Genomic DNA, 13408 nt, shown 5'->3' with positions numbered 1-13408 from the left:
ACAGCAAGATATTTAATATCACATGCACATAATTTGACATACATGTATTGTACAACTTTTAAACCACAAGAGATCACAATAGATAGACAGGAACTGCAAGATGCACACACTTTGGTGCCAGGCTGGATTCAAACAGATGACCTTGTTTAAATGAGTTTAGACCACTAGACCATCAGGACAACACGGCTGTCTCTGACAGCAGTTCACACTAAACAGTAATTTAACACCAGGAAATGACAGGTATCTTTCTATTCATTCAAGCACCTTTGAACATCTTAATTATTGGAAAAAAAATCTTCGGGAGGGGTGGCCGTTTTCCTGTTACTGTCATTGTCCACACTTATTGTTAAACTTGGAACATCCATGTGAGACCAGCTACAGCTCCATTTCTATGAAAAACAAATGTAACCATCGCGATGTGTTTCCAGATGAACATATTTAAAGAAATATTTTAGCAATTTACTCCCCCAGATGCAGCTGTGTCACATTTCCACTCCATTGCAATGCTGGAAATGGAAATCAAAGCAGAGGGGGAGAGGTCCTGACCTTTAGTCACTAATATAGGTCAAGTTCCAAAAACACAGGAGCCTACGATTCCCATAATGCTACTCAGTAGGCTCTCTCTGCCCAGTGAGCAAATAGTAGTTACCTGGATGTAACTTCAGTTTTATGAGTACGTGTGGAGCCCTCTACAAGCTTTGCTATTAGTTTACCAATAGGCAATTGGCACCTTGGAAAGATCTTTGCACTCATTGCTCAATCAAGAGGTAGCGACTGCGCAGCATCCTCTCATATCTACATTGCTCATCTCCCTTTGAAACTCAGCAACAAATGACTGGGGCCAGCTGGGCTTGTAGTTAGAGGGCTCCGCACGCGTATAAGAACTGGAGTTACATCCAGGTAACTACTATTTCTATTTTGTACATGCTCCACCCTATAACAGGCTTCGCTATTAGTTATTATAAAAAGCGAAGGCAATTAGGGATGAGCTGTATTCCCAGCTGGTCCAAAACCAGCTAACCAAAAAACAGCAGCAGTTCAGCAGTTGAGAACCGCCTGCCTGAGGATCTCGCGCCACACTTACCAACACCTCAGTATGCTCCAGACGAGGCCCACCTAGACAGTGCATGAAGCACTGCATGGGACACCAAACAAGCAGTCATATCCCTGAGATATGACTGTACAAAGGTTGAAGTGGATGAGCAGGAGGCGGCCAAGCAGATGTCCTCTACTGAGACATCCCTGAAAAGCACCACAGAGGACACAATGCCCCTAGTCGAGTGTGCCCTCAGGCCATCTGGGGAGAGGGTGATCCACCGCTTCATAACTTCTGCGGATTGCATCACAAATCCATTGAGTGAGCCGCAGGTGATCCGTTTCCTGTGAAAAAGGGAGATGAGCAGCGTGGGGTCTTATAGTGGATGGATGCTGTGCAGTTGCTATGTCCTGATTGGGCGGTGAGTGCAAAGATCTTTCTCAGGTGCCGAGGCAAGGCGTCGAGGGGTAAACCAATACCAAAGCTCATTAGAGGGTGGAGCGCATACGAAATACAATCATATATTTAAAACTCCTCGCCAATCTTTGTCAAGTCTGAGAAAACAACCCTGATGATGTCATCAAGCCATCATGATAATTAAACTGATTTCATTTTTATCTCTGGTGTATTACTGTAATAGAGATACAGAGAATTTTTTGATTGAGAACGCTGATTGAGAATATATTGATCTATTCAGCTCCTTTTATTATTCACTTTATCTTCTCCTTCACCACACAACAGCAGAGGATACTAATTGAGAAGAAACCAGAACAGGCACAAAGAAAAATTAAAAAACAGTATTTGGGTAATTTTAGTACCCCAGAGATTTCTTTTGTCTGTCAAGCTCACTCTGTCTGTCAGCTTTAGCAAAAACATTTCTGAGTCTTTGATGTCAATGGTTACTTGTCATTCAGAGAACATACTGAGGTTATTTCTCAGTGGATCTCATTTCAAGAGCATGAATGAATTCTGCATGTGTATTTTTCATTTTTACAGAAACAGGAAAGCTAAAATGCAAGTGACAACCTCTGGACTTTAGGGAAATATTAAGGGAAATTAGTGCTAATAAATGTATTTGAACTCATCTCATCTCATTCATCTAAAGACAATTATAACGTATCTGTATTCTGTTCTTGTAATTTTACAGTTAGCATACATCATTTTCCACAGGCTTTCTGCAGGTTGAAAACTTTAAAATAAAAGAGTCTACATAATTATCGCTCATATGGCTCAGAACTTTTTTGTTTTTGTTGGTTTTCCTTCAAACCTTGTTTCAAGCTTCTTCACTGATGAGACAGCACATTAATGCTTTGAGGCTAGCGACAAAATAGAGAGAATTTTGTTTTGTATGTTGATTATCAGGTACAAAATCACTCACAAACACATTACACAAGCACATAACAACAAATGATGCCCCAAACTAAAGCTAATAAATGCAAAAATGTGAAACTGTAATCACATATGCATCTGTTTTCATTCTTGTATTTGAATTTTTGAATGCTGAGATTTCCTTGTCAGAGTTCTGAAGCTCAGCTGTGTTCAACATAATAAAAGATAAATATGTTTGATTATTTGGAAATCTAAATTCAACCCACCCTGTAGTCTTCTACTGAAGAAGGATACAGTATAGTGAACAGGTCAGTGGCCACCATGTAAGAAAAAAAATGTCAAAAAGTCCAAAAGTGTGGCAGTCTATGCAGGACCCTCGACATTGATAGATGTGACAGTAGCCATGAAACAGCGCTGGAAAAGGCGGTCAGGGTCCGGTGGCTGGTTGTCACAATCCAGCTTGCCTCTCAGGAAGTGTTTCCGAAGGCCTTGAGGGCCAGTAGGGGCGCTGGTCTGACTCGGCCCTGGTCCTTGTGGACTGGATGTAGAGCCTGGAAGACAGAAACGCATTTTAAATGTAATGCTTTTTGAAGGAAAATGACAGTTTATCAAAACTTGGGGTTTAGTTTCGTGGCTCAGACCATGGGTCATTGCTCTGAACATGGCGACATTGCTGAAAATATATCCAACGGGCAACAAACACACATGGTCAGACAGACAGTCATACAGGTTGTAAACAAGCTGACAAATTAGGAGATTAGCTACCACTTAATTTGGAGGGAAAACCAAAAGTGAGCATGTCTATGATGGTTACAGTTGAACCAGGAAATAGAGTTGTGGTGGATGTTTACAACAGGCATTTTAAACTATTAAAATTTCAGAAATTATCATTGAAAAGTTAAATGACTATATAAAGTTTAAGAAAAATAAAATATTAAAGGAGCAACAACTTATTTTTTGGCCACCTGGGGGCAGCAGAACTACTTGCAAACACAACACTGACATATCATTGCCTTATAAAGCTGTTAACATGTTAGCTGTTGCCTCTAGCCACCTGATTAATAGAAGTCAGATATTTGCTATAGCGCTGTTTTGGTCTCCACTCTTTAACTGCTAAATGCTCCACTATGTTCACTACATTCAATGGCTGTTTGGTGTTGAGCAGGTAGTGTAAAGTAGTTTATCAGATCTTTTTTGCTGAAAACAACCAATTCAGAGTTGATGAGAGTGAAGTGACTGAACCAAAACAGTAAAGTTGTGGGCTGTAAAATAAAATCAATGAGCTGAAAGACACTGAAACACTCTGTGAAGCTGAGAGGAACTGAAGTATCAGGTGCAAATTCTCTGTGGTTTCTCACATTGAGTGACCCATTTCACATTACATAGTCATTTTATTCATTGTTAACATAGTACAGTGCAGCTTTAAGAAATGTTAAACTTTGGTGGCTATAGCCCTGCTTTCATAGTTTTCATTCTCTTTAATACCATCAGACAAACAGCAAACAGTAGACAGAACAAATGAAACATACTCTAAAACAACATATTTTCTATTTGAGTTAAGTTTTTCCAAGTTACAAAACTTTTGACAGTCCCCCAGTGCCAACTGGGGGACTGTCAACTGGGTTAAAACTCAGCCTTTTACTTGACAAAGAAATAAGAAACATACAGTACATACATATAATATATAGAGTTTGGATTGTATCAAATAGCCTCAAGAAAGGCCATGAAGGACAAGGACAGCCCACAGTAGTTGTTTAGAACTGAGCCAAATCATATCTTTATATAATTAACAATTAAGTCTGACACTATTGTTAAAATGCCACCATTTCATCTCGTACTGCCAAAATCGTAGATCATATCTAACCCACTGACATGGTATCAATCTTCTCATCTAACTGATGCAATAGAATGAATAAACTTGAATTTTTTTAACAAAGAATTGTGGCTAGATTTTTTTTGTATTAATGAAAAAAAGAAATCATTTTGTAAAATGACTAATTACACTAAAAATTACAGACAATTTAAATATTTTCTCTCCATCTCATTATGAAAGAAAGATTCAGCAACTGCAGTAAGGACTATTCCACTCTTATGAATTCAGTCTGAACAGCTAAAACAAAGATTAAGGTAAGAACAGCCCAGTTGGTCAGACTTTTGTCCAGTCTGGTGTGGGAGGGATTCAGTTCTTAACAAAAGAGACCACATATTTCCGTTGTTTCTCTGCAAACACACACAAATAGCCTAAATATGATTAAAGCTCATTAACAGTAAAAGAGAAAAATGTGCACAATAGATATTTTAAACTCACAAAGGGGACTGTGTTGTTAGATCTGAGTTGAGGGTTTCCTTTGCTCAGTTTTTATGTTTTTTTTCTTAGTTTTTATCCCTTAATGAATGCAATGTCAGAGATCCCCATAAACTTGATCCATAGTCTGCATAAGTATGAATAGAGACATAAAGATGTGTCCTTGTACAGAGCAGAATTATTGTCAAGTGCTGAGAATCTACTTAAACTTCTGGAGAAAATAATGAGAGCAGTTTTCAAATGCACCAAGCATAAAACCAAAGCACTCCAAACAAGTTTTGTGCTTATGAAAATGTTGCTGCACTTCAAATCTTTTCTTTCCGGTTGACTGTAACCTGAATTTCTTTAGTGCTCACTCAATAGTTTTGTAATTATTGTCAAAATAAACCACGACATATTAAAAAAGATTAATTATGAACTAAGTAAAGAGCATTGTTTGTACGAGCAGTCGTGCAAAGTCTGGTTACTTGTTTCATTTGAATACCAATTGTTGTGGTTTGCAATGTGGACCCAAATGCAGAGAGAGAATAGAGTGGAGATAAAAGAATAAAGGCTTTATTTCCAGGGAAGTGGGAAATGGAAGTTGATGGAGTGGGGGAAAAGCAGGCTGATGCAAAGATTTCAGCACAGGAGCTGCTCTAACTAACTAACAGCTGTCTTGTGTACAGAGTCACAGCGTTATAACAGAAAGACATGCAAAGGTTTTATTCTGAACTGAGGATGAATTCATGCTGTGTAATATCTGAATGTGAGAGAAAAACCCCTGTTCAAAGAAATGATTGATGCACATAAAAGCGGTAACTTTTATGTGCATCCTGAGTAAGTCCTGAGTAACTAAACTAATATCCGACCAGGATTTAGATTCTGACAGACAGTAAACCTCCGCTAATGAATGCGCTTTGATATGGACTGAATGAATGAGGAAATGAAACAGCAAGTCTGGCTCTCTAAGAGGGAGGAGACAGAGAGAAACTCAGGGTTTGTTGAAGAAAACCTGCCAGCGAGCAGGTTAGGTTCAGAGAGTCAGTTACTGCGGTAACTGACCCCAAGTTTAAGTTAACTCTCTCTCTGAAACTGAAAACCTAGAGTTTCCCTCATCTCAGGGTTAACAAATTCAGAGTTTTCACAAAATCCGCTTTCTGAAACAGGCACAGGGAAGCACTGGGAACACAGGGAAGGGGAAACACTAGGGAACCTTCAGGTATCATAACAGTGATGCCCCATTTCATAGAGTTTTCTTTCAAAACATTCCACTCAGCCATTAATAACATGCTCCTAAATAATTCAGTGTATTTTATCGATGTGTTAGCAGAATGCCCCCTGGAGAGAAACCGAGCTGTAGTGAGTACCTGGTGCTCGGAGCGGCAGCCCGTTGTCCAGACCTCTGGGTTTGGTGGTGATGAACAGATAGCAGAGGACACAGAGAGTGATGATAAACGCAAGGAGAACCAACGCTGCCACAGAGAGACCCACGAGAGCTCCAAGACTGTAAGACACATAACAAAGACACAGTAGTAGTATCACCTTCCATATGCTCTCAGTATACTGTACAATAGATGGAAATAACATACAGTAGATGCATAACGATGTATCCAATTGCAACTATTTGAAATGCTGGTACAGGTTAAAATAGAAAATATTGATTTAATGTCCATTATGGCAGTTGGTTGTGATAACATTTTACTCACCACCTCAGTTGTAGATATTTGGAAAAAGCTGACTGAGACTTTAGTTGGGGCAAAGATCACGAGCCTTCTATAGCTTGCCAAAGAACTTGAATTTAGCGGAAATCATATCAAACACATCTTTGAGTCAGTAAGTCTTTATATTCCCCTGGAAAACAAATCTGTAGCTTCCTATGTCTGTGTTTCTCAAAAATCTACAACAGAGGTGGTGAGTAAAGTGTTGTCATGACCAATATTCATAAAACACAACAAAATGCTGGCAGCTCTATGAGGCAATATTTGGGCACAGCTGTGCTTTGAGTAAGTAACTATACTATAGAGTAACTATAAGATGTCTATTGTAAGTTTCAATAGTTTACAATCAAAGTTTTTACAGTATATCAGTAGCCACTGGCTGGCCGTCATTTGATTTAGAAGCTGCTGTACATAAGATAACATAGCTGCTGTTCTATCTCACACATGCTCTGCTCTTACTGGACTCTATGGGTAACGTTCGCCTTCTGAAATTTGCATGTACATAGCCAGCCAATCAGGATGCGCCTACTGACTACATGTGTCCCACGCAGTATATCCGGCAGCGTCTCACTGCCACTCACATCCTTCTGACTTCAGCAACGGGGAATCTTCTCACTGATCTTACTTCTCCACAGGTGGAGTTGCTGCAGAATATTTGCTGGAATATTTTGAGAAAATTTTCAGCTGGTCGCGGCAACTGGCAACCTGGTAGTGTTGGGCATTGCTGTGGCTAATACACCACTAGACACCCTGCATCTATTGTGCCGAGTACGCACATTGGCGTGTTATGTTGAACACAGAGACCCTTTCAGCGCACTGAACAGCTGTTCTGGTGCGATGGAGAGGGAGCGGCCTGTAAAGCCCTATCCGAGAAGCACCTAGCTAGTTGGCTTCGTGAGTGCATTTCCCAAGCCTATAGGCAGACGGGTAAGGACCCCCCCCACCGTGGTTGAAGCGCACTCCACATGTGGTGCAGCAGTGTCAACGGCCTTATTCAGTGGGGCAAATGTCAAGGACATATGCATTGTAGCATCTTGGTCTATGCCTTGGCCATTCATAAGGTTTTATCTCTTGGACATGACGGGCTCTTTGTCAAGGTCTGTGCTCACAAGGGCGACTCAGGATGTGTGAAAAGGGTGGTGTGAGTGTTAGCTGTGGTGCACTGGACAGGATCAGGTGACTTGGGGAATGTGGTGTGCAGGGTTGGTTTTGGTTGGTATGGTTTTTGACCCCTGTGAGGTTAGGCCATAGTTAGCACTTTGATTAGACCAAATGTTGCCCACTACACTGGGTTGTATTATACAAATCTATTTTCTATTACAAAATTGAAATTTTCTAGCCAAATCTTTGTCACTTATTTGATTTATACTTTACAGTTTGCCTGTTTGTTGGTAATAAGGTCATTTATAGGTCTGATGTGATTTCAATAAAATCACATCAGATTTATTACGTGCTGCAGAAGTCATCATTCCATCTTCCCTGAAACATCCAGAATTTTGCTCTATTTTATGGTTATACTGTACCCTGTAATAATAGAGTAGGTACCCAATGGTTAAATAAGTATGAGTTCTCTCTAAATTTCTCCCAAATGTCCATATGTTGCTCAGGAGGTCATACATACCCTGTAATAATAGAGTAGGTACCTGGTAGATAAATGATAACTAGAGAAAAAGTTCTTTGGAAGTTCCTGAATTGTTACCCCCTTATTCCATAACGTCACATCTTGTTCCCCTGTACCTACATATATGTATTGGTACTGTTAGTACAAAAAATTACACTGTAACTACGAAGTAATTATGCTGCAGGTTGCAGGCTACGATTTTTCTTAGATGTTTAAGTAAAATTTTACTGAGAATTTTCTCTTTTGTGCATCTGTGAGCACACAAATCAGTCTTAGTGTAACTGCTATAAAACATCTGCATATAATAAATATGTATAGCATTATTTTATATGTGATTTTTATTTTATTTTTACAGTAACTGGACAGAATTGAGAGCTTATAGGTTTAAGTTATCCTTGTGCCACTGAATTATGTGTCTGGCTACACTACCACACACTGGGTCACCGCGTTGCTAGCTAGCTTACAGCCAGAAAACATTGGCTGATTGGGGCAAACCAACATGGTCTACACGTTGGAGCAGTCACATTCATGCGAATGACGCCAGGTGAGAATTCACTTTGCTTTCTGTGTGAACAAACCTGTATTCTTCTTCCTCTGTAGTTCTCAGTTGTGCTGGTAATGCAGTCCACATTGAGTCATGATCCCTCTCATCATATGTTGCCCACTATTCTTGTTTGGAATGTTACTTCCTATATGGGACTCTGCAGCCAACTTTTTCTTTGAATGTACTGTATAATTCTTAGTGTGTGAGATGGTCTGCTCGTCTACCATCCTTTGCATGAGACAGGATGAATATATACTTAAAATAATATTTCCTATTTGTATGGTCCAATGTTACGTATGTGTTCAGCTCTTGTACTTTTTGGAAGCTCTAATCCTGAAAATGCTGAATGAAATCTTTACATGCATATTTGGTATGAATGATCAGTCTATTTACTCTCAGTTGGAATATAAAAATAGACAGCTAGAGCATCTATGAATACCTCAGCAAGCTCAAACAAAAAGAGATATGAAGCTGATTTAATTTCAGAGTCTCTGATTCTCTAAAAATATTTACTATCTTTTGAGCAAAGTGCCAATGTGCTTCAGCTATGAACAATGGAGTGCGGGAGCAATGTGTTATGTATTCATGCCTTATGATATAAACGCCTACTCTGTACCTTGAGAGTAGCGAAGCACTCCACAGCAGTGTTTCAGTGGAATTATTGTTACACATAATGACACATAATGATGCAGAATGGTCAGATATATGCTGCACAGAGCCGGCTAATCTCACCGGACCAAACCTCCTACAGAGATGATTTTTAACACGTCATGTCAGTTACATTATAATACATTACAAACAAATTAAAAGCCCATTATAAACCAGGATCAACTTTTTTTTATATAGAAAAGCTACACACACTTACATTCAATAACAACATTACTAATTAAATGATAAAATATTCAGGATCCGCACATTGTACACTCTGATTTTCACTACAATGCTGTGCATTATAATGTGATTTTGTGCATAAAATGCACTTTCTCTATTATGACTTAAATGGTCACTTCACCAAAGTACAAAAACATATTACCTCACTTACCTTTAGGGGCATCTAGTCATGCAGATAGTTTGGGTTTTACTTTTATTTAGTTTTGAGATGTCCACAATATCTCTCCAAACCTAGTGCAATGGAGGCGACTGGAATCTTGTTTGTGGTCACAGCATTGAAAAATTAGATCCACATAATCCACACATCCACTCAATATGAACAGTTCATTGGAACTAATTTCCCAAAGACAACTAGTGACTATATGAGGTCTATGGATTATTATATCTGTGGAGTAACAGGGACCCAGTGGGAGAAACACGTTTTTAACATGAGCACCACAAATGAAATTCAGTCCACCTTGACTGTACTAAGGTGGCAGTAAAAATCTCAGGGACAGATTTTGCATATCCTGGATGAATAGAAGCACAACTTTCTGAACAAGAGATGCAAATAGAGGTAAGTGAGTTCTCTGTTCTCGTTTTTTGTCCTTAGCTTATAACCAAAGCAGTCAAAACACCCAAATTTTGATAGAAATCCAATCAAGTTAAAGCAACAAAAATGAGGATTGAGAGCATTTTGAGAAAAAACATTCATTTACAAAATATAAGGAAATGTGCTCTGGTTGCTCGTACCTGGACATACTCATACCATAGTATAGCCCCAGTTTGTGCCTTTTATGCAGTAATTATAGGCCTGCGAATAACAATTATTTTCATAATCGATTAATCTTCCAATTATATTTCAGATTAATCGATTAATCGTTTTAGTCTGAAGCATCAAAACTGTGAAAGATGTCCATCACAATTTCATGGATGGCACACTGACATCATCAAATGTCTTTTTTTGTCTCAACAACAGTCCAAAGCCCAAATATACTCAATATTCTGTAATTAAAGGCAAGGAAAAGCAGCAAATACTCACATCTGAAAACCTGACACCAAACTTTGTGCATTTTTGCTTATAAAAGGACCTAAACAATTAATTGATTGTCAAAATAGTTTCTGATTCATTTTTAATTGACTAAATGATTGTTGTAGATTGTTGTAATTGTTGCAGATCTGATTGTAATACATGACAGGTACAAACTAAATGTATCAGTGAGAATAACTGGAGGAACATCTACAGACACACACAGCAACACTAAACACAAACTAATCTGGATCACAGCAAATAGTATAAGCTCTTCTATCACTGGAAAATCTCCCAGATCCAAGTCCTCCTTATAACCTGCATCATATTTTACAGTTTCGCTGTAAAACATAATGAAAGTCAAGGTAACATTAAAATTCAGAGTTCCCCTCTTATTGATTGAAGATAAGTCCACCGGTGTTAAATGCTAAATCAAAAGTCTTCCTAACAAGTCTTCAGTCTCTCACTGATGACAGCTAATTAGCCTAATAAGAGCCAAACCGAGACAAGCTGCAAAATGTCATCAACATGTTGGCTTCTGAACACAAAGCACTGGTATACACAATCACTTATGTGCTTTCCAATCCACACCTGTATGTTTTTTTTTTTTTACCTTTAAAAGATCCCATTGCTATAAAAGTCTTGATCAGTTGTTTTGTGCAGAATTGCTGTTTGCTGCAGGGGAATTCACGCCTGATGATACTCAGCTATCATGTGTCATAAAAGAAGATGCTGCGTGATAATCCACGCCGGACGCAGGTACATTTTCCCTCAACTACACATCTCACGCAGCAGATACACAGGTGGGGAAAAAAAATCTAGACAATACTTTAATTTGACTGTGTTTCTCTCTCCTTACCTTAACCACCACATGTATCCATATTCGTATGGGAAAAAGCTGTTGGGGTCATCACAACAGTACTTCAAGTCACTGAACCCGCAGCAGAAAAGTGCCGTGGTGTCACTGTCCGCTCTGGGACACGTGAAGCCCTCCACGAGCACGTTTTCTTTGCTGTAATAACTTTCGCAGTCCGAGCTCATGTCAGAAACAGACTGTCCTCACAGGGGCAGCCGGGTGCGGTGCGGCGCACATGAAGCCTGCTCTCATTCCGTCCATCTCCCACTGCAACTTCCCAGCACCGTCACACAACTGTGTGAACCAGGAGCTGCACCCCCGCCCATCTCTCTCTCTCTCTCTCTCTCTCTCTCTCTCTCTCTCTCTCATTCAAATCCAAATTCAATGGGCTTTATCATTATCATATCCCTAAAGCACTGTATGAATACTGACATTAACATAATGATGTGAATAATACATTCAGATCACTGTTACGGAAGGACAAAAGGGAATTGAATGTACTGTATGGCCTATAGGCTCGTTCATAATATATCTATAGATACACAGTCTATATACTAATTAACAATTCGGAAAAATTAATGCATTTGCAGATTTAAGATCTGTACTTTTAAAAAAAGTGTTATTATTTTAACATTGGCTAAAAAAAATTGCAATAGAAAGAAAAAAATAATGTGTTCATCGTGTGTATGCATGTGTGTGTAAATTACCAGAAAAAAGAAATAATAATACGGATAACAAGAATAGAACAAATGCATGCATATTTTTTCATAATAAGATTTAAGGAAAGTAAACCTCCCTCAAATGTGCTTTCAATGTAAGTGATGGAGGGCAAAATCTACAGTGTGTCTATAAACTGTACAAAAATGTACAAAAATGCATTTACAAGTTGATGTGAAGCTTATATGAGGCTTCAGCAGTCTGAGTTAATCATATCAAGTGGATATCTGCCACATTTACAGTCTTTTTAGCATCAAATTCCCTCTTTGTGTTCCCTCGGACAGTGTTTCCCTGTTGAGCTGCAGTGGAAGAAAGGGACTTTGGCACTAAAAAGACTGTAATGTTGAAAGATATCTACTTGATTTGATTCATTTGGATGACTGAAGCTTCATATTAGCTTCAGATAAACTTTTAAATACATTTTTGCACAGGCTTGTGGATTTTGTCCTTCATTAATTACATTACAAGTGCATTATGAAGGGATCTTCTAATGGTCATCATGAACAGTAGGAATGATTATGGCAAGAAAACCTGAAGAATCTGTCCTTTAACAGTATATGACTTACCAGTGAATGAAGGTAGAATGAATGAAGGTAAAAAAAAAAGGTCATGACTATATTAGTCTACCTACAACATCAAAATCTTAATATTCCTTAATTGCCAGTACTCAAAGGGGTGAATATGACATCAAAATATTTGTGAATGACTGTAAAAGCACATTTATCTCTGTGTTCAGAGGAGTATCTGATTCATCTTTCCATCCTCCAGTCTGATAGGTGGCTAGACCAATCTGCTCCACTTCACTGCACGAGTCCTGCTCCCTGCAGGCAGTATGTGTCTATGTCTAAGGTTTTACATATTTAGATTTCATTCTGTCAAACAGTCATAAGGGGCAATGAGGCGACACATCTGCATACTCCAACAGGCATCAGTACCAGTAATTTAGTGCTCGAGTACTCTGTGAATTACTTTTTTCATAGAAGGATGCAAGATGAATCAGTGGTTAATGAAACTGTAACAAGGGCCTGCAGTGATGACATTAACATAGTAATGAGTAATGAAATATCAATGAAATAAGCAATTCTAATTAATTATAATGAATTAAATAAGAGTCGTTTTATTTGTATCAAGTACTGCTCTTTATGGGCATTTACAGCTGGTTTATGCTGCTTTCTTTTTAGAATGGCGTTGTCAGTCTGTCAGTCGACCATCTACGTCCAGACAGAAATAACAACAGCACCTATTGGATGAATTGCCATGACATTTTATACAGATATTCATGGTTACCTAAGTGAATACTATCTTTTAAGATCCCCTCACTTTTCCTCTAGCCACCATGAAGCTGACATTTGAGGTTTGTGAGACAGATTTAGGTAGTGTTTATCATTTGATATATTTCT

General features: G+C 38.7%; 1 protein-coding gene across 1 annotated transcript; it reads right to left on the bottom strand.

Annotated features, from left to right (window-relative positions):
- Positions 1-2140: 2140 nt before the first annotated feature.
- On the bottom strand, positions 2141-11566 carry LOC122988976 (protein shisa-like-2A). The gene is made up of 3 exons (XM_044361654.1): positions 11295-11566; positions 6020-6156; positions 2141-2916 (listed from the first exon to the last, which is right to left on the bottom strand). The coding sequence occupies exons 1-3, from the start codon at positions 11474-11476 to the stop codon at positions 2729-2731; spliced, it is 507 nt and encodes a 168-aa protein (XP_044217589.1). The 5' UTR covers positions 11477-11566; the 3' UTR covers positions 2141-2728.
- Between the last annotated feature and the right edge of the window lie 1842 nt (positions 11567-13408).

This window comes from Thunnus albacares, chromosome 9, assembly GCF_914725855.1.
Source record: "Thunnus albacares chromosome 9, fThuAlb1.1, whole genome shotgun sequence".
NCBI classification, from domain to species: Eukaryota; Metazoa; Chordata; class Actinopteri; order Scombriformes; family Scombridae; genus Thunnus; species Thunnus albacares.
Note: the sequence above shows the minus strand (reverse complement) of the source record. Positions and strands in the feature narration are given on the sequence as shown.